A 22,070-nucleotide genomic window follows, 5' to 3' on the forward strand; every position below is an offset into this window, starting at 1 on the left:
AATAGACTTTATAATCTTGGGGCAATTTCAGCATAGGATTTATAAAGAATAGTAAATTACCTGATTTTTTTTTTTTTTTTTTTAGTTATTTTCGCCTTATACAATTTCTTGTATTAGGAATTTGTTAGTTTTCGCATACCCCTTGGGGTCAGAGTGCAGGGTCAGCTATTGTACGGCACCCCTGGAGCAGTTACAGGTTAAGGGCCTTGCTCAAGGGCCCAGCAGAGTAGGATCTCTTTTGGCAGTGACGGGGATTCGAACCGGCAACCTTCTGGATACCAGCACAGATCCTTAGCCTCAGAGCCACCACTCCACCACATCTTACTAAAATCCTTACTAAATATAAAAATTCAGACATTATTATATATGTACTATTAAATTGGTGAATACAAGGGTAATTCTGGGTACTTTCATTTAAACCAACTCTTTAAAGCTGTTTTTGTAACAACATGCTTTTAAAGTCTGGTTTGTCAAGTCAAAGTGAACTTTATTGTCATCTCAACCATATACAAGTGTACAGATAGACGAAATTGCGAAGCTCAGGGTCCACAGTGTAACAACATGAAGTGCAAATTAAATAAAAATAGAATTAAAATTAAGATTTAAATTTAAAATTAAAACACAAGACAAGACATTGTGCACAAACAAGATAAAGAAGTAGCAGCAATATTGATGTGTAGTTAGCAATATGAACATTGATACAATGTATGGTATTTGTAAACTAGAAACATAAATATAGTTAATAGATATGTAATATAATAAATAATAGATATAAATAATACAGAAATGATCAGTGTATGATAATAGTTGTTTAAGACGTGTAAACAATGACAGGTCAGAATGTTTCACAGCAGAGGATATCAAGAGTGTCAAAATACTTAAAGGTCAGTATGAGATTTTCAGTTCTTTTCTACCTGCACACTCGTATTTACAGGACAGTCGCTCGCATGTATAAAAGTTCTGTTTTTTTAGAGGTGGTTGAGGCCGTGTGGAAGATTCCAGGGGGCAGCCTGGTGTTAAGGAGTCTAACAGCTTGGGGGTAAAAACTCTCCTGCAGCCTGGCAGATCTGGCTTTGATGCTGCAGTATGTTCTCTTGGATGGCATAAGTGTGAAAAGTCCATGTGAGGGGATGTAAGGGGTCCTGCACAATGCTGCAGGCCTTGCGGAGAGTGGCACCCTAATAATGTTCTCTGCTGTCTTCACTATCCTTTGCAGGCGCTTGCGGTCGGATATGTTGCAGTTGCCATACCAGACAGTGATGCAGCTGGTAACGACACTCTCAGTGGCACCTCAGTAGAACATGGTGAGGATGGAATGGGGAAGACTTGCTCACTTCAGCCGCCTCAGGAAGTGTAGGCTGTGCTGGGCTTTCTTGATTAGTGATTAGGTGTTATGCGTCAATGTAAGTTCCTCAGTTATGTGCACATCGAGGAACTTGGTACTCCTAACAGTCTCCACATCTAAACTGTTGATGCTGAGTGGAATGTGGGCAGGATGTGATTTTCTATTGAGAGATAGATTGTTGTCTTCGCACCATGCAGACATCCGTTCCACCTCATCTCTGTATGCCGTTTCATCATCCCTGCTTATCAGTCCCACCACTGTCATATCATTCTAAGATTTATATTTGAATCATTAGCTGGTTAAAAAAATACTAAAGAGTAATTAACAGATTAGTCAAATTACTTCAGATTTCAAATGTCAAACTCTTGGTGCTTTAATTTTCCAAATCTGTCCGTCCACCTTTTTTTGTATTTGCCCCAACTTTAAAGCTTTGTGTATGAAATCCAACTTGTCAGTTTTGCATGACTCCTTTATTTCAGAACTCCTGTAAAAAGCCTTTGCTTTGTTGATTTTAAGATTTCTTGCATGAGTGATTAGATTTTGTTATTTCTTACGCTTGTGTACAAATCCAGAAACAGAAAATTACTTTGCTTGTCATTACCAATATTTAGTAAATTTACAACTGTGGGGCAGCGTTAAATTCTTTAATGTACCATTCAAGTATATGATGTTTGCTTTACACTCACGGGTTATACTAATGAATGATAGTTTGCCTTTTAAAACCCAAACAAATGACACAGATTCAGTGTTTGTAGTGTTCACAGTTTTTAGCAATGCAGTACGTTGTTTTGCTTGTCGTGCTAACTGCACTTTTTTGGTGATTTGTGTCTCTGTTAACACAGTACACATTGCATTAATAGGGAGATGTCCCTTGTCCTTCAAAGCACTGAAACCGTAATTAAATTACATTTTGCTATGTGTGAATGGAGCAACTCATGTTATTGTCGATGTATACAAGCCAAATAGCCACTTCATTTGAGTCTTGCCTTGATGTTTTCATGCTACAACTGTTTCTTCTTCTGGCAGTCCCTCAGTCTTATATGTGTAACTGTGAGTCACACTCCAGCGTGACCCTGAACAGTATACACTGGTTAGAAAATGGATGGGTGCTTTTAGATCTGTAGTCTACTTGCATATATTTCATGTATTTTTGTGCCTTTCAGGCTATTTCACCTACTTGCAGTACTATTGATACTGTAAAAAAGTTGGTACTGTTAGGTTTTCATAGCTTTGGTGTCGAACAAGTACCAAAATATCAGTTCTTATGACATCCCTAATTATTGGTAAACAGCTTCTGTCTTTTTAGGACATACAGTATGTGTCAGATGCTGCCTTAGAATGGCAAACCGTGAAGACTTTTTCAGCCGCTTCCTGCTCTGTTGTGATATAATTTACAGGGCTATTATCGCTCACATCACTAGATTCAAGGATAACTTTTATCAGATCAAATAACTGCATGAATCGACCTCATGTGTGTATTTATTGTATTGTATGTAGTGTTATATTTTCTGTATGTGTTATGATGCTGTCACAAACCTGCAGGAAACGTACAACTGTGAGTCTCATTGTACTGCCTACACATGACAATAAACATGAACTACACAAAGTGTCCCACAACCCTACTAAGTAGCAAGATGATGCCCAACCTCTTGCTGCATCCAGACGGTGCCATCTTTCACTTTACGCTTGATGCAGCTGTGTTTCTCTTATGGGTGAATGGACATTTCTTGTGGGGAGGGCTTCTGTTCTCTTTTTCTCTGATGTAGAACCCTCATCCACATCTGAGTTCACCTGTGTTATAGCACGTCATTATTTGAAAACTGTCAGATCAGGAGGAGCGTGAACATGACAGAGAATAAAAGTGAATAAAGAAAACAAAACACTAACTTTTACAAGAAACATAAATTTATACCAGCTGTTACAGACTCAAATAAATCAAATGTATGTTTTTATTCAATAATAGTAATAGCCACTCACTACTCAAAATGGTTAATGTGTGAAGGACCTGGGATCGATCCTGCAACCTCTCGAATTGGAGACAGCAGTTCTTGCCTCTGCACCAGCCAAGCAGACGTATATGTGGGTGTGTCTGTTGTACCTATCCCAATTTCTTTTATTTTGGTTAAATTCTAGAAAAAAGCGCACTTGTTTTGTTATATCTGTGAGTTTTGTGAAAGTGTTTGTTTGATATTTGGACTTCAGTCTTCACAAACTATACACTTCATGTCAGCATTTGGCCAATTATTAGTAGAACATGAAAAAAGATTCTGTTCTAGGTATGTGTTCAACATATCTTGCCTGTCATCCAACATTTACACAGATCGTTGTAGACACGGAACACGCATGAAATGTATGTGTTCCAAATAATATATATACAATTCAAGGCACCTCACACCCAGATAAACAGACTTGAGCTGGGAGAACTTTGTGTATGACTAAAGCTGCATTGGTAGGGGATGGGATAGCAGGCTGTCAGATGCCGGTGCTGATCGACATATTTGCAAAACAAAAGATGCTGATGAGGAGGTGCGAGGGAATTTAAGGTGGCCCAGGATTGCGAGTTCTTTCGTAGGCTTCAGGGATTCTATTGTTAAGTAGAAAGAGCAGGTTCATACTTGGAACACAATGCTGCCAGTGCCGGCCTGTACACTGGTACTGTGAGCGCTGTGCAGAGTGTAGGCAGTACCTCTGTTTTTCCCAGTTGGTTCTGGGATTCATCAGTGGTGTGTTTTTGCTCCTACCTTGTTCAGCGCTTGCATGGACTGGGTGTTGGGCAGGGTCATGTGGTCCAGCGGCAGTGTGGTATCTGTTGGTGAAGAAAGATTCACTGATCTTGGCTTTTCTGATAATGCTGTGATCTTCACGGAGTCAATGGAGGATCTGATTGGAGCTGTTGAGAGACTGAGCAAGGAGTCCGAGTGTCTGGGTTTCTAAATGTCCTGGATAAAAACAAAGGTCCAGGCCTTTAATGACCTCTTGGGCACAGCCATCAGTAGTGTGTGTATCTGTGGAGAGAGTGCCAACATTGTCGAGAGGTTTACTTAGTCTCTGACTCTCCCTTTGAAGTTAGAAGAAGGATTGGGAAAGCACTGGGGTAATGAGGTTGCTGGAAAGTGGTGTGTGGTGCTCCTGGTATCTTTGCAAAAGGACAAAGGTCCAAGACTTTAGAGTCCTTGTGCTTCCTGTCTTGCTATATGGTTGAAAGATATAGACGCCATCCATTGACCTGAGATGAAGACTGGACACCTTTGGTATTGTCTCTCCGGAAAATCCTTGGGTACATTCATGAGCCACATTATCTGCATTGTGAGAGAGTACTATGGTCATGTGGCATGATTACCCAGGGCTGATCTGGCCCGCAGCATCCTCATTGTTGAGGATGTGAGCGACTGGACCAGGCCAAGGGGACACCCACTTAACACCTGGCTGCGGCAGATAGATGATTATTTCCAGAGGGTGGGACTGGACCGTGTGTCTGCCTGTTACCAACTGGGATCCAGAGCTGTTTCATTGTGTGGTTGGTGTGGCAATGCGCTCTACCAGTGCATGCTCTCCAACCTGACTTGACCTGACCTGCTGCCAGTACTTAAAGTGCTTCAGGTTCTTGTCACTTTCTTGATTACCTTTGTGATGTTCTCATCCTGGGTTGTAGTGTTTCTGATCTGTGAAAATGCCTAGCATACAAAGCACAATATAGAAATAAAAGCTAATGGCAATTTATCCAACATCTTGGTGTATCCTTGTCATCTATTCAACATGCTGACCTGTTTTGTGTGTCCCCAGGTGTCTGCAGCAGTTACAGGAAGATGACTTCACACTGCACCAGCTATTTGAGTCCTGCATGTTTCAGGATGGTGAGCAGGAAATGGTCCTAAAGGCTGTTCACATGGTTGTGCCAGATTTTCAGCCCCCTGCCCTTCAAGAGTTTAAAATTTCTTCCTGTCCTTTGGTTCAGGACTTGTACACCAAGGTGTGTATAAATATTATGGAGAACATTGGAACTCCTTTCATTCTCCTAAAGAAAATTTGCAGAGCCTAGAAAGTTAAAACTCCCCTGCACAGGTGTACTTTAGAAGAAATCTGAGATAATGCTGTCTTGGGTCTTATTGATTAAGGTATGTTAATGAGCCAGCTCTTTGTTTATGTGGCACATTTCTTTCTCGTGCTGGATAAGCCTTTTTACCAGGTGACCGACTCTCTCCTTCTTGTGCCTAAGGCACTTCCTTACTGCCATTCTTGAAGTGGAGCCTGTGACTAGCAACTGCTTTGCTATTTTAAAATGTGCTAAGTCACAGGTTTGTAAGTGTTGCTCCACGCGCTCACACTACTTGATTAAAATAGTCTGTAACCCCCACCCTGTGGAGTAGCAAGAAGAGGCAGCATTCATTAGTAAATTTGTAGCAGTGTAAAGTAATGTGGCAAAGGCAATGCAAGGAATCGGCCCACACTGTTTGTCCTTTTGGCTCTTGTGCCCTGATGCTAGGAAGGTGTTTTGACATTGTGTGGCTATCTCCTGCTGGCTCACCCTATCCACTTCTCAATGTCTTGGCCCATAAAACATGAAGTTGCATTATTGTGGACCCGGCTGTGGATCACATTATTGTTGTCAGGTCAGCAGATTCTTCCAGAGTTTTAGAACCTGCAGGGTGAATCTCTAGTTGTGGGATTGGAGTGAAATTCACTGTTGTTTTTCTTTTTAATTGCACAGCGAGACTCTGTGACGTACCCCAAGCTTGATTTCACCTTAGAGGAGCTCAGAAACCGTTTTAGACAACAGGTGGTTAAAGAACAAAGCGGGACGATCACCATTGAGTCTGTGGAAGCATCAAAACCTCTGCTGGCCCATACAATTAAAATGGTAAGACATTCTTTTAGCTTGCTTTGGCAAAATTGTACAACCATGTATAGTGCCATTCCTATTTTCTTATTTTGGTAGTTGCCTACATTTGTCAGAAAAAATCTGACCTTGGTATGTGGAATCAATCAAAATTAGTTAAATATATGGCAGACTTCACGGCAAGCAGCATCATAAAGTAATTAAAGTGTAGCTAAACTTCATAAGTGTTTAGGCCTGAGCAGAATTTGAAATTTGGTTAATTTGTCAATTACACTTGGTGTAGTCCCTGATATTTATTGCCATTACTTAAACTGATTTTGGATATTTTTGATTTTGCTAATTATCGTCCCACCTCTCATCTTCCTTTCCTTTGTAAAGTTTTGGAAAAATGTGTTGCAAATGAATTACAACATCTGTTGTCAACCAACAGTTTTTTTGAGCAGCTCCAGTCTGGTAGGAATATTGGGCACCAATCTAAAATGGTTTGCGTCTTATTTGCTATATGGTCCGTATATTACGGTGAATGATTTTAAATCTGCAGTTTTTGCTGTGGAACACCTCCAGGCTCAGTATTAGGCCCTATTTTATTTCTTGTAAATACACTTCCTCTAGGAAATATTAATACAATTCCATATTTATCCTGATGATTACTGAAATCACTCTTGAATGAGCTTACATTTTTTTGCATTTATATGTGGACAAAAAAAAGGTGTTATGTCTAATAATAATAATAATGGTGTTTGACTTTGAACTCAGATTTAATGAAGAAATAAAAGCCACTTGTAAATCTGCTTACTTTCACTTGAGGAATATCACTTAATTCATCCATATCTTAGTTTTGCTGCTGCTAAAATACTGATTTATGCTTTTATCCTTTCTTGTTTGGATTATTGTAATGCTTTATATAGCCGTCTGACAAAAAGATCCATGTCTGTCTGGTTGCTATTTCTCTATCATTCCAAAAGATGGTGCATCACAAACATCAACACTGTTTTTACGAATCCCACACCAAATGCCGTGTAACAGAGACATGTGCTTTGCAGGGTGTTCTGCAAATGTTAACACCGAGGTCTACCTTAATTACTTTGATTTCAACCCGGCTTAGATGGGTAGCACAGCTATTATAATCTTAAAATGGTACAGAATTTAGCCTCACATCTTCTGACACTATTAAACAGGACAAAGGCAGGAAAAGATTTGGGGTGCCACCGCTACCCCGTATATTATAAATAAAATAATAAAATGCCTTCCAAAAAAAGAAACGTCTCTGCAGGCGCAAGTCTGAAAATAGACTGCCTATGATGGCGACACCTCCAGTTAACTACAAGCTAGGCATGAAAAGACGGCTCCACGTTATGAGCACCGGAAGTGATGTCAGAGCTGGCAAGGTTGTCAGTGTTCCAGTGTACAGATGGAGGAAGAGAAGAGGCATTAGTACACAGCACCACCTTGTACATCAGCGGACATTTACCATCAACAGCCTTTAAGCTGTGCACACGTGTAACATCACATACCAAGATACTTTTCAGCATAACTCCAGGTCTTACTCCATTTGATTTGGCTTCCAGTTGAAAAGTGTATTAAGTTTAAAATTTTGTCTTTAACCTTCAAGGCACTACATGATAAATCTCCTTCATATTTATTTATTTTGATAAACTGTTGTGTACCAAACGCAGCTCTTTGCTCTGCTGGTGCTCGTCTTCTTGTGGTTCCATAATGCAGATTACACCTTTGCGGCTCAGGCGCTTCACCTCGATCAACATTAGGCAGCTGTAGTGTTTAGATTGTGTTCAAGTTAAGACTTAAGGCTTTTTTTAATTAAGCAAAGATTTAATTTTTGGTTTAAGCATTTTTATTTCAATTATTACATATTTTTAAATCTTGTTCTGTTTTATATAACTTTTATGTTGACTTTTTTGTTTTTTTTTAGTATGTTTTGTATTTCACATGCTTTTAGGATGTAAAGTGCTTTAGACACTTGCTTTGTGTAAACGAGTACTGAAATAAAACCTTTAATCTTTGAAATTTACAGTTACGTAAAAAGTTCTTTTGCCGTCTCTTCTGTCCAGTGCTTTTAAGAATGTGGTAATGGCGCATGCTGCCAGAAACGATGTGTGATATCCGCGCATGCAAACAAGCAAGCTGTGCTGAGGAGACTGAAGGCTGGATTGTGCACCTGCTTAACATGTGGTGGCTCCTTTTCCACAGAGCCTTCTATAGACATCCAGCTGCACTTTCTGCCTTTTGCGGCTGTGTGGCTCATTATATCCTAATCGTACCCTGCGAGTAGCTAAAAAATTAATTTCAGAGCTCCTTGTACCCTGTGAGGCTAACCGATAAATACCTCCAGCATTTGAATTTAAACCGCTAAGTGGCTTTTGGAATGCACCCATAGTCTACCTTTATGCCGTAATGTGGGCTTTCTATCGGACATTAAATATTTCAAGAAGCAGGAGACCAAGACCGTTGGTTCACAAGGACAGGTTAACAGTCCCAGTGCTTTGGCCTGTTTCTTTTCAGGGTTTTGGGGAGCGTTTCCAAACTTAATCTAAGTACTGTGGATAAATTAAGTTCTGATTTTTCTAACAAAAAGCCTTTTAAGCAAAAACATTTGTGCATTCAACTTGCATTGCATTTCTTTATTTTTCTTTTTCTTCAGCGAGGGATACTGCAGGATCTGCGTGCACACTGGCGCAAGTGCCTTCTCGAAGCATTACGTGAACGCAAGTCCCAGCTTGCCAGCAGTAGAGATAAAATATGGAGAATGAACTTGTACCCATACCTGTGCCTATTGGAGGATGACGAATATGTGGATGCCATGCTGCAGGTAGCTCTCCTATTCTTCTGTTCAGTTATGTGCAGGTGACATTCTGACAGAGAGCTGCAGAATTTCCGAGATGACCCAGTTTTTGGTTTTTTTGCAGTGTATTGCCAGCCTCCCGCCCATTGGAGAGTCCTTGGTTATTGTAGCAAAGGAGTTAGGATCAAAAATTTACAACAAGTATTCTATTCAAAAGAAAGTGAAGATTGGAATGAGAGAGAAGATGGGTGACATCTACACCAGATATGCCAAACTCTTGGCCAAGGACACTAAAGTAAGGAGTTACATTCCAGATGCATCTCTGCCAGCCGAGTTAGACAGGTTGTGAAAATGCTGATTTAGAAGGAACTTGGAGTCAGAAGCTTTTTCTTAGGAGAAATTGCTTTATCCAGTTGTATTTCTGAATGTTTGTCCTGTCTTGCACATTTTCAAAGACCCCCAGTTCTGTGACTTTAAACAGCTTTTCAGGTCTGTGAGTAAGTAGCTTTGTGCAGTCATCCCAGTGTGATAGATCCCTTATGCCTCCTGTGCATATTGAAGGAGTTGTGGTCCCCTGCCTAAAGTATCTTTCTTGTCTCTTTAATAAACAGTACTGTGTTGTAAATATTAAGTTGTGACCTGCACTGTTGGCACAACATTTGTCCTTCACCATTTGCAGGAAATTGGTCTGATACTGACTGGTCATTTTTTTTCTTTCTTTTAATAGCCTGCATTGCTCCTTCCAAGAGAAAAGTGGTTGCTGCTTGAGGCAGAACAGAGATGTGGCCTTTCAGCATTAAGTGAAGACATGCCCTGGCCAGATAACCTTGTGATCCAGCTTGGGATGCAACTGGTTGACTTGATGGTTCAAGAACTCAAGCTTCAAACTAACATCCTCAATCCTGAACAGGAGGAGAAACTTATTTCTGTGCTGTATCACATGTACACCTTCCGCAGCAACCGGCAGGTACTGTTTTAGCTTTTCACAGGTTGTGCTCTTGCTTTTTACTGGACTTCAAGGGATGAAACTACGTAATACTGATATGCGGTACAATTGAACAACAAGAAGTTAAAGTATAGGGAGGTGGTTACTGGTAGGATCGGGTGCCGTCTGTGGGTCTGATGAGATCAGACGGTAAGGATTTCAAAATGCTTTAAATTGACATTTATTGAAATTGGACACTGAGTAGCAAAGCTCCATCGTGCTGCTGATCATATCACTTCTGTCAGTGAAACTATGGGATGCTGCGCTCTTACAGGATCAGAATACACAGAGTGCAGCTGTAAGATCAGAATCCAGGAGGGAAAGCTGTAATATGCTGAGATTTGACAGAATCAAACTGCAGGAGGTAAAGCTGCAGTATGGCGAGATCTCCAAGAATTCAACTCCGATCTAGTGAGACAAGATATTTGGAGGTAAAGCGGCAGGTTGCTTGGGCCTGACCTGGAAAGGCTTCTAGATCATATGGTATATTGTGAAGTGAAGCTGCACGGTACAGAGATTTAGCATGACCAGACAACCGTGATTAAAGCTTCAGGATACAGACATCTGACAGGAAGGACTCCAAGAGGTGAATCTGCATGATGAGACTCCAGGAGGTAAAGCTGCAGCATATTTAGATGCGGCACAATTAGACTACATAGGATAAAGCTGCAGGAATAAACTCCTGTAGGTGAAGCTGCATGAAGCCCAAGTTTTGCAAAATATAGGAGATAAAAGTGCATGATGCTCAAATCGAACATGCTCCGGTGACATTACTGTAAGAGAAGTGTCGGGTGTACTGTAGTGAGCAGATGGCTCTTCCAGTAGTTTGTATCTTTGATTTACATAATCTTGGAGAGTTGGAGGCAGTTGGCAGTGCACTCCTCTGACCGCCAGTCACCTAATGTGAAATGCCCAGCAACTCACTCCAGCGGTTTGATTTGTTTTATTGTACAGGCACACTCTTTGTGCTTGAGAGTTGACAACCAATGAATGTTAATGTAGAAGTACAGACCATAGGAGTGCAGTGAGAAGGATTACAGAACGTGGGTGTTTCGGTCCTCAGAAACTGAAGGAAGGCTTGTCTGTCTGTTTCATGTCTTTAAGTAGGTGACGGAATGGAAAAAAGAGAAAGGTCAGAGATTGCAGTTGAACTCGCCATACCCGAGTACAGATGTATTATACTTAGATTTTTTTTTCTCCAGGAAAAAATTAAGAAGATAAAGCATGGTAGATTGTTCTCCAGTTGTTAAATTGTAGTAAATCGACATCTGAAAGAATTGGAACTGCTAGTCTGGTTTTCTCACCCATTGCATCATGAGGAGTTCAAGGCCCTTTGCTAAATTTTTGCCTCTAGCATCGTTTAAGTGCTCACGGTTTTTCTCCAGTCATCCATTTTGTTCCTTGTGTTCCCAAAGGAGATAAGCAGTTAAAGAAAAGGATTACTGACTATGCTGTTTTTGTTTTGTTTTCTTGTTAGGTTGGATTCATTAAGCCCCATCCCATCTTTACAGATATTTTACAAAGGGCCATGGAAACTACATTGACCTTTGACTCGCATGTGATGCCAATGTTGTGTCCACCAGTACCATGGACTTCGTCAAAGTTTGGTGCCTATGTCCTGGTCCCTAGTAAGCTGATGCGGTGCTTGGAGGGAGCTGTACAGCACCAACTCTTACTGGAGAAATGTCCGAGTGAAGATCTCCAACCAGTTCTGGACTCTCTAAATCAGCTAGGCAACTGTGCCTGGAAGATCAATCAACCTGTGCTAGACATTATCATCTCAATCTTCAATGACAAAGGGAATGATAGTCTGAATATTCCTCCACCAATCTCGGAAGCGTCTGAAATGCCCCAATTTCAGCTAAGGGACGGGGCCTGCTCCCAGTTGGAGAAGGCTGCCTTCAAGCGAGAGCTCTCCAAGTATAAAAAGAAAATGGCTGAAATGCAGAGTCTACGGATGGATGCCCTATATAAACTGTCCATTGCCAATTGTATGCGGGATGAGATCTTCTGGTTTCCTCACAACATGGACTTCAGGGGGCGCACCTATCCTTGCCCACCATATTTTAATCATTTGGGAAGTGACCTTACTCGGGCTATCTTGCTCTTTGCTGAAGGAAGGCCACTGGGAGAGCATGGCTTGAACTGGCTAAAAATTCACCTGGTCAACCTCACAGGCTTAAAGAAGCGAAACTCTCTGCCAGAGAGGCTGGCATATGCCAATGAGATTCTGGAAGACATTTTGGATTCAGCAGACAACCCTCTAGATGTAAGCAAAGCTGATTAGTGATTTTTCAGTATGATGCAAATTCCTGTACCCCTCTACTTAATATCATTTTCATTCTTTTTTTTTTTTTTTCTTTTTTTAACACTTAGGGTAAGAAATGGTGGATGGCTGCAGATGAACCCTGGCAAGTACTGGCATGTTGCATGGAAATTGCCAGTGCCATCCGCTCACCTGATCACAGAAAGTACATCTCCCACTTCCCAGTGCATCAGGTAATGAAATGCCTCCTACAGACGTGACAGAGGTGGGGTGGGTTGTAGCCATGGTAGAGCCACCTGGCAGAAGTTACCTTTCATCTGCTTAGATCAAGGTTAACGTTAGTTTGGATTGGAAACCATGCACAGCAGAATGAAATGGCATCACCCAGCCTGATTATTTATGAGAATAATGTAACAAAAATAAACAAGAATAATAAGGACAATAAACAGAGAATCCCCAACATACATACGGCACATAACTATACCCTTTACACCCCACACAATAACGCAACTCGCCACCTAACATGAACACGATAACAGAAGTTACTACTGCACAGCGATGTGTTCTATAAAATTACTCTATTAACAGACTTAGAGTATTAACAGTCAGATCATTATGTAAGAGTCTGAAGGCTTCTGGGATAAACCTTTTTATCAAATCCGGTGGTTCTGCACCATATACTTCAGTACAGCTTGTCAGAGGGCTGTAGGACAAACAGACCGTTTTTGTGGAGTGAGTGATCTCTGATAATGTTGACGACCCCGTTTTTTTCCTCATTGGGATAGTAAGATGTTCTATTGATGTTCTCTGCCGCTCTCGCACACTGTAGGGATGTCAGGTCTGAGGTATTACAGTCCTAACACCAGACAGAGATGCAGGTGGTCAATGCACTGTCACTATCTGCTACCTTTGTAGAAAGTGATGAGGGTGTTGTGACAGAGGACAGCTCTCCTTATGTGCCACCTGAATTGCAGTTGCTTCCCTCCTAGGGAAAGAGGTGTGTTGTGTCCTGGAGAGATCATTTGTTATCTCCACTTCCAGGAACTTTGTGCTTGTGGCTGATTCCATAGTGGAGCTGTTAATAGAGAGGGAAAGGTGGGTGGCTTGATTCTTTCTGAAGTCGATTGTCATTTCCTTTGTTTTTCGGCCTTCAGGATCAGGTTCTTGTTCTTACACCAGTCCATGAGTAGTTTGACTACTTCTCTATAAGTCATCTCATCCACACTGCTGATGAGGCCTTTTCTGTCGTGTCATGAGCAGACTTAATGATGTGCTAGGAAGTGAACAAACCACAACAGTCATGGGTCATTAGGGTAAAGAGTAGTGGACTCAAGACAAAGACTTGGGTGACACCAGTGCACAGAAGGGTGGTATTTGATGTATTGTTTCAAACTGGGACTGACTGGGGTCAGGAAGTCCAATATCCATTTGCAGAAGTGGGTTTCCAGGCACAGGAGAGCAGGTTAGTCTACCAGGTCCTGAGGAATAATTGTATTGAATGCTAAGTCTAAGAATAGCTTTCGTACACAAGTCTCTTTACCTTCCAGATGTGCCAAGCTTAGGTGAAATGTAGTGGCTATGGTGTCATTGGTGCAGTGATAAAGAAGGTAAGAGAACTTGGGGGGAGTTTGGTTATGTGGGCTCTGACCAGTCCTTCAAATCTTTTTGTCATAATAGGAGTGAGTGCTATGGGGGCGATAGGCATACAGACAATAGCACAACAGAGGTAGTGAAAACACGATCCAACTACATCCTGGTCTAGAGGGATGTTACATACTGTATGTTGGTGATTACACATGGTAGTTGGTCAGCATGTGACCTGGCATGTTTACTGGCACCACAGACCTTTGTAGCTTGACTCTGTGCAAGATCCTCTGAATGTCGTCTGTTTTGAGATGTAGTACCTGATTATCTTGAAGAGGGTTGAATTTCTTTGCAGGCGTGTCACTGGTTGCATCAAACCTTCCAAAACAGCTGTTAAGTTAGGTGAGCAAGTCCTTGTTGTCCCTGCAGGGAGGTGGAGCACACTTGTGGCCTGTAATATTTTGAGTAGTCTCTGCTTCCTGTAACCTCTCTGCCGAGTTTTTACTGCTTTGAATCTGTTAGCATGTGACGAGTGGCGTGTTGCACAGTTTGTTCCTAATAGGGAATGCCGCAGTCTCGGTGATGTTCGCGATTTTATTTGAGACATCTTCGTTCTGCAGCCCTTTCACACCCTAGTTTGTCCTGACACTCTTCTTTTTTTTTTCCTCTCCTTCCACTAACTTTTACTTCACCAATTTCTCCCCTGTGCCCTGTCAAACGCTTCCTCAGGATGGTTCTTGCAATGGACTCCAGCACTATGCTGCTCTGGGACGTGACATTATTGGTGCCACATCTGTGAACTTGATGCCCTGTGATGTGCCGCAGGATGTGTACAGCGGTGTTGCACAGCAGGTGAGCAGATTTCTACCTAAAGAGGTTTTTGGCTGCCATATGCTATCGCCAGTGAGCGCTTGACAGTGCTGTCTCTGACAGGTCGAGGAGTTTCGCAGACTCGATGCCATGAATGGTGTAAAGATTGCCCAGGTGCTGGAAGGCTTTATTAGCAGGAAGGTGGTAAAGCAGACAGTCATGACGGTGGTCTATGGTGTCACTCGGTATGGGGGCCGCCTGCAGATTGAGAAAAGGCTAAAAGAGATTGATGAGTTCCCCAAGGTAAACAGCTGTCCATGCAAGTATAGCCTTCATCTCAGTCCTCCTCCGTAGTAACCAGGAATGTTCTTGTTGGCAGGAGTATGTATGGGATGCCTCACACTACTTGGTACATCAGGTGTTTAACAGCCTGAAAGAGATGTTCACAGGGACCAGAGAAATCCAGGTAAGTTCTTGGGGTTAGGGGGTCAGCATTCACTTCCTTATTCCACAACCTAGTTTTTCTTATTACATAAATTATTACACTGAGCTTTCTTGGGTGCCACCTAAATGGCATGGCAGTGGCTTTCATTTATTTTACTCATTTTAGCTGCACAGTCTTTTTAAGTGGGTCAGTCCACCAGAAATGCAGCACCCCAGCAAATCCCAGAGTGGAAATTAGAGGTAACAATGCAATTAATCACAGTGATGTACACAGATGTACTTGTGGGTAACAAAGTTGTGGGACACAGGGAGTGTGGCAGCTTGACAAATGAGTTCGTCTGCCAGCACGGTTTTTGTAAAAATCACAAATATCAATTTTACATGCTATTGGCCCCCTCCCTACCATGTGCCTGTTCCAGTTTGATCCATGATTTGGCCTCGGGTGCAGTTTAGGGGGTCCCTTCTTTTCTTTTTTGTTCTGCCTGCCAGCCCTTGTGTCCTGTAACCCTTGCTGTTCTGATGCAGGTCTATTTAAGGTTTCTGCCTGTTGACTCACTCGGACAGTTGGGTGGGATCTGAACAATGGTATGCATGTGTAAAGTGTAGCAAAGAGCTGAGCCTGCTTAACATTTAAGGCAGCTTAAAGCCAACAGCAGAGTAAACGGGACCTTCCATGATCAGAGCAGATCTGCCCATAAGCAAGCATGGAAAGTGAACAGTTGAGAGACTTGGCAGTAGGCGGCCATCTGCTGCCAGCGTTTTACCTATCGTCCAATAGGCCTCTGATGTTTTCTGTGTGCTTTGGCTGACAAAGACCCTTCACTCTCCTCACAGGACTGGCTGACAGAGAGTGCCCGCTTGATTGCCAAGTTGGGCAGCACAGTGCAGTGGGTGACACCCCTGGGTTTACCGATAGTGCAGCCGTACCATCGTACGAAGAGCTTGGTGGTAAGTAAAGCTGTTCTACTTCTCCTCCTGATTAATGGGCACCCTTCTTTAATCAGGTCTCGTATTCATCTTGTAAAGTGTGTGTCGAGCCGTGTGCTAGAGCTGCTCTTGGGGTTTGTTCTGACCTTAATGAGAGTGTGCCATCTTTTCTTTCACCAGCCGCTTGCTGCCAGATACAGAGCGGCCTGTAGGGAGCTGTTTATCAAACACTTAATGGTCCTGAAATGTATCTGCAGAACGAAAAAGGAAGAGTAGAAAAACACACTGCTGGTCACTGGGTGGCTCTACTGGTTTCATCTGTTTATTGTGAACTAGCGTTGGGCAGTGTGTAAAGTTCTCATGTCGATCAGCTTGATGTCTTGTACGTCGCTGATTTAATGATCACATCACCAAGGTGTGGCATCAACATTCTTAAGTGAGTAAGCCACCATTGCTTTTTGCAGTTTGTGTCATTTTAATTTTAGCCACTGGGTGTCCTCATTGCTAATAGCCACACACTGTGAGACAGTCCAGTAGTTGGCCATTTAATATACCAAAGCACAGCTGGACAAAGTAGTGGCTAAGAACAAGTCGACTTTACCAATTTGGCAATTCTTTGGCTTCAAGCAAGTGAGAATGGTGAGCAGGAAGATTTAGCTACAGTCATTTGTCAACTAAGTAGGAAGATGGTTGTGCGAACGCCATCTCGCAGACTTGCCTTTACAAGCACTAAAGGCTCCTCTCACCAGATATTAGTTATTGGAGCTTCTGGATTTACCACACAATATAAGAAGGGCAGCGTGACATGGGCACAACATGCAACAGCCTTCCCAGTTACAGTTCTGTGAGTCAGTGTTAATAACTGGTTTGCTTTGGATGTGTGTTTTTTTTTGTTTTTTTTTTTTTTTGCCACAAATGTCCGCCTTCGGCTTTCAGCTCATCCCAAAATCAAACTTCCCAATACCGGTGATGACCAACCAGTTATAGCCTGGACTGGAATTTAGAAGTGTCCCTTTTGGGTGTTAGAATTTGTGTCAACTTATTTTGGGGCTGTGGTGGGGATTTGTGACACATTGATTGTGCGGCCGGTCACACTCAGGAAGCCCCTCTTATTTTCAAAGCCACCCACAATTTAAGAGCATCCCTTCCCTACTGGTGGACTGGTGTACGTCTCCTGCCGAGCTCAGAGTGCACTCGCTTACTGATGGCTCGTTTAGTCTAAAAAAGATTGGATAAGGTGTTGAGGCCAAAACCAGAGCCCAGATACCACAGCGATGCGGTGCCATTCTTTTCGACACGTCCACATTTTCAAAATTGCGTATCTCTTCTTTTCTGCGGAAGCTGCAGTCTTTCACAAATATGGAAAAAAGTCGACTAAAGCTTGAACAGTTACAGCATTACAGTACATCATCTGCCTCTCTTCTCTTAGTAGTATGTCACATACGGCTTTTTCTGTGGGCCTCCATTAACAGACTAAAATGCCTTAAGCATTCAGAGCTGTGGTGCACCTGCCATGTTGAACCCCACAATGCAGGACATTGTCAGATTGCTAATTTGAATTGGATTTGTATCTCAGTGTTTAGTGCGACTGCAGTGTGTGTTGAGGGCCTGTCCAGTGTAAATGAGGTCAGCAAAAGTAACATCCATCAGCGAGGCAAGTCATCAACTGCTGATCGCCAAGGCTTTTGTCCATTGGTACAATCGTAATGTGACCAGCAGCCCATGTGCCCAGTTTATTTCATTTTATGGGATGTTTACAGCTTTTATCATCACTTTCATATCCATTTATAAATCATCCATTATATCTCTGTGTTTAATGCAACTTTAATAGAAGTGGATTCTCATTCACAACAAATGCCAAGGTGGCTAAAGGTATATAAAATGATGCATTTACTAGAGAGAAGTCACGTGAGGGACGGGTAAATGAGAAAAGCACCACCCTGCTGTGGTTGTGATCATCACATACAGGTCTTGAAACCCTGTGAGATGGCTCACCCTCCTGCCCACCTCTCAAAGCCCCCAAAGTCACACTCTTCTCATTCATCCATTGTCAGACCTGCTTATCATGAGCAGCGTCTTGGGGAGACAGGAGCCTGTCCCAGCAAGCATCAGGCGCAAGGCAGGAGTGATTTCGTGGATGGGGCGCCAGTCCATAGCAGGGTACACACACACACCCCCACGTTCACCTAACCTTCATGTAACTGCATGATGGGAGGACATCCACCTGGGCATGGGGAGAACATGCAAACTCCTCCCTGGGAGCAACCAGGTTGTGAACCCCAGTCTCCTCGTTGTGAGGCTCCTACTACCGTGACCCCCCCAACGCACACTCTTGTCTTACCTTCTAATTCTGTCTCCTTTATGGGAGGTTGACTTCACTCCCAACTCTCCTCTTGCTGTAGAGTGAATGACGTCTCTCTAGTGGGTAGCTGCATGTCCATGTAGTGGTTGCTGGAGCTCCTGCTCCTCTGCATTTTAAAGGATGGCTTCTTCACCTAAAAGGAAACCCTAGTCCACCCAATGAGCTGAAAGGTAAAGACAAGCCTTCCACCACTCCATCTAGTCTGCTCCTTTATAAGGAGTACTTAGGACAATGCGCTGCCCTCTGTGGGCCAGGAGGTGTTCTGATCTTCTGCCAGCTCTCTGTATCCTCACTGTCTTTTTACACAAACAATCTGATTTCCCAGGCATTGATGTCTTGCACAATAATTCAGGAGCACATCCGTGTGTGAGGAAGTAAAAATGAAGTGAGGATCACAAGAAGGCGGCGAGTTCAGAACAAGTAGAGTTAGCATTGCTTTTTGGAAATTGTTTGGCTCTAAAGATAAAACGTGTTACACATCTGGGTACAGGTGGGCTTTTTCAAACTGCGTCTCCACTGAGTGAAGCTTCCTGAAGTGTCTGTCTGTTCTGACGCCAAGCAGACGACTGTCAGGAGGGAGGAGAGAGCAGCAGCGGGCGCTTAACGCATCCCCGAACTCTCCTTCACCTGCTTGTCTTGCACCCAGATGATCTGTCAGCGGTCCGATACCTAACACTACACTAAAAGCACCACGGCCATGCAGTGTAAGCCCTCTTCTGTCCATTTCACGTGGGAATACGTATAGAAATGGCAGCCTTCATAGTTTTCTTTTGTGTTATTTATTCAATGTTCATGTATCGGTTACGTGGTAAGCTGTGCTACTAGCCATTTTATTTTCATTTGCATTTGTATTTTTTGATTAGGAAATTAATTGAGCTTCCTAATTACAATAGTTGTAGCTGCTCCATGTAACGCTTGTTTGTTTTGCGAGAACATTTCAAAATATGAGTGTTGATGTAGCGGGCCCACTGCTCGGAATAAAAGCCCAGGTTGTAAATAAATAAACGGCGTACTCGTGGCTTATAAGAGGGGATGTGGCAGTGGGGCCGGAGCAGTTCACGAACGCTACGTGAGGCGGGCGTTTCCTCGCTTATGTGCATAGGGAGGAGTCGTCCGCATCCATAATGGAAGCCGGGAACTGCTAATCACAACACCTGAGCCTCGTCCTCAGGATAAATAGGAGAACCGTGAGGCAGAATGGGGGGGGGGGGGAACGGTAAAAGAAAGGAAGAGGCAGAGAGAGAGCAGCATTAGGGGAAAGAGTTGCCAAGCCCGCCAGATGAGAAAGAGAAAGGTCAGTGCGGCCAGGGGTCCCAGATGGAGCGAGTGATCAGCGTGTGTGGGACAGGATTGTGCCCACTAAGTTAAGAGGGGCTACGATTGGGGAAAACGAGGGACGACTTCCGAGTGCGAGAAGGAAGACAGGGAGGACCACCGACTCCACGCGGTCAGGGAGACGCCGGCAGAGGCAGCCAGGACGGGGGTCTGTAATGCGAGGACCGCGGTGGCTGACGTTTCTCCCGCTGAGCATACCTTGAAAGAGGTGGAGAGACTGGGAAGGAGCAGCGCTTGGCTGGTGTGGCCCCAGTGCTGCAGCAGGATTTTAATCTCATTTTTGCTTCGTTTCAAATGTCTGGAAGTTTTGCCTTTTTATTGGTTTATTTTCTTCACTGTCCAGCTCAGCCGGTGACTTGACTGACTGTGTCGGGTCCATGAGAGTCTGCTAAGGTCTGTTAAGTTAAGCAAACAGCCATATGTTACTTTTATTTTTTCAAATTCAAAAATAGGATGATGCCATATAAATTAGTGAAATGTTTTTTGTTTCGTTTTTTATAAAAGAGAATTTTGCGGTGTAGTTTCAAAAGTTGCATTTCTCCAAAATATCACTGCCCTTCTCAAACCCCCCCCCCACCCCCTTACAGATTGTTCCCTGGCACTGGCTGCCCAAGTTACCCGTTTATCAAGCGTATAAAAATCCGAATTGAAGAAGCTGTTGCCAATGAAGTTCTGTCTATACCAATGAATGTTACAAAATGAGTAAAATTAGAATGGCTGAGACGTGAACAGCTGGCAGAGACGTGAACAGCCACATCAATGCAGATGTGCATCATTTGGAACCATTAAAAATGACACCAGTCATAAAGCCTACTACAGTATTTGTTATATACATTCAGAAATATATTATGATCTGTGATTAAACCGTAATGAATTCAAGAGCTTCCTCAGCAGAGAAGGAGAACAACATTTACTGACATGATAAAGACTGGCAGACACCTGCAAAACAGGCAAGGCGCTGAACACACTAAACCAATGACAACTCAGAGATATGTCACAGAGATGTAAAACAAATATGGGGGGGGGCGGGGGGTATGCACACTGTTAACATTTTAGAAGATGTAAACATTTCATAATACTATTATTAAAACATATACCAGGTTCCCGCCTTTGTGTGGAGGACGTGTATTCTGTGTATGCTGTACCTGCCGATCTTCAGTCTTTAAAGTTCTGAGAACATATCAAGAGTCATCAGACGTCACATTTCAGGTCAAATTTATCACAGTGCCGGTATTTAAGTATTTAAGGCCTTGGGTTGGACTGGATGTGACGCAGTGCAGCATTGTGCCAGAGGTTCGAGAGCTGGAAGTCAGCTGTGTGTTTTGCCTAAATGCGGGGTGGGGGGTGACGGTGGTGGCCAAGCAAGGAGCGCAAGGTGGCAAAGCAACGCAGACCACACAGCACTGCAGGGACAAGAACATCCTAACCAAAGTTTGTAATTTTTTTTTTTTTTACCCTTGTAAGTGGTCTCTTGCTGAAGCTCCCATTAAATTTCTCCTCTCCTCCTTTCTTCTTAGGTCAAGGGCAACATCCAGTCACTGAACCTGCAAGTTGGCCATGATGTCACTCAGTAAGTGTCTCTGTCTCTGTAGCCAGCTACCATTAGCAGCTGATGTGTTTGTAATGGAGTCTGCTGATTTGTGTCCTTCACATATAACCTCCACCCCTACATCTAATTATTTTAAAATCTGCTGGCAGGCAGGGGGCTGCTTCTGTGGTGGGCACTCTGCCATATTATTTTATGAATGCAGGGCCAAATAGCGTCCATGAGCTGTGTTACATCTGTAATGATGGATGAGCAAATGGAGATGCGCTTGGCCCCACTTCCAGTTGACAATTTGAGTTAATGCATTGGCTGTCCTAACATCTGAGCTATGGGGAGAGCGGCATAATCGGACACATTCCAGCTGGCACGTCAGCCGGGCACACACTCTCTGTTAAGCTGGCAACCCTTGTGTGAACTGAGCGTCAGTAGTTTTCTGTGGAAGCCATATAGCATGCCCACTCTGGACCACCATATAAAGAAGTACTGATGAAGGACTTGCACAGATTTGACTTCGTAAGCCAGCAGACATTCCTGGGTTTGACACAAGGCTTGTTGTCTTTAATAAGCTGGGGACTGAGACAACCACCCTTGAGGGTCTCCCTGCCATGTGGAGCTGCTGTTAGTCTTAGTCTTGTTTAATGTCCTGCAAGGCTCAAGTGACTCAGTCGAGCAATCACATTTGCCCATCTGCTCTTCCTCACTGTCTCTGCAGGCTACCAGACACGGTCAAGCAGAAGAATGCATTCCCACCAAATTTCATTCACTCTTTAGACTCGACCCATATGATGCTGACCGCCCTCCACTGCCACAGGTAAGCTTCAATGGTACG

General features: G+C 43.1%; 1 protein-coding gene across 1 annotated transcript in view; it reads left to right on the forward strand.

Annotated features, from left to right (window-relative positions):
• polrmt (polymerase (RNA) mitochondrial (DNA directed)) overlaps positions 1–22,070 on the forward strand; it is a 40,888-nt gene that overhangs the window by 17,468 nt on the left and 1,350 nt on the right. Inside the window, exons 5-17 of the mRNA XM_028816225.2 lie at positions 5,129–5,315; positions 6,054–6,203; positions 8,842–9,009; positions 9,107–9,277; positions 9,710–9,949; positions 11,445–12,236; positions 12,344–12,466; positions 14,547–14,669; positions 14,751–14,930; positions 15,007–15,093; positions 15,906–16,019; positions 21,213–21,265; positions 21,954–22,052. Of these exons, the coding sequence (XP_028672058.1) occupies positions 5,129–5,315; positions 6,054–6,203; positions 8,842–9,009; positions 9,107–9,277; positions 9,710–9,949; positions 11,445–12,236; positions 12,344–12,466; positions 14,547–14,669; positions 14,751–14,930; positions 15,007–15,093; positions 15,906–16,019; positions 21,213–21,265; positions 21,954–22,052 (2,487 nt within the window). The remainder of the gene's footprint in view (positions 1–5,128; positions 5,316–6,053; positions 6,204–8,841; positions 9,010–9,106; positions 9,278–9,709; positions 9,950–11,444; positions 12,237–12,343; positions 12,467–14,546; positions 14,670–14,750; positions 14,931–15,006; positions 15,094–15,905; positions 16,020–21,212; positions 21,266–21,953; positions 22,053–22,070) is intronic.

The sequence above is a fragment of the Erpetoichthys calabaricus genome, chromosome 12, assembly GCF_900747795.2.
Source record: "Erpetoichthys calabaricus chromosome 12, fErpCal1.3, whole genome shotgun sequence".
Taxonomy (NCBI): domain Eukaryota; kingdom Metazoa; phylum Chordata; class Cladistia; order Polypteriformes; family Polypteridae; genus Erpetoichthys; species Erpetoichthys calabaricus.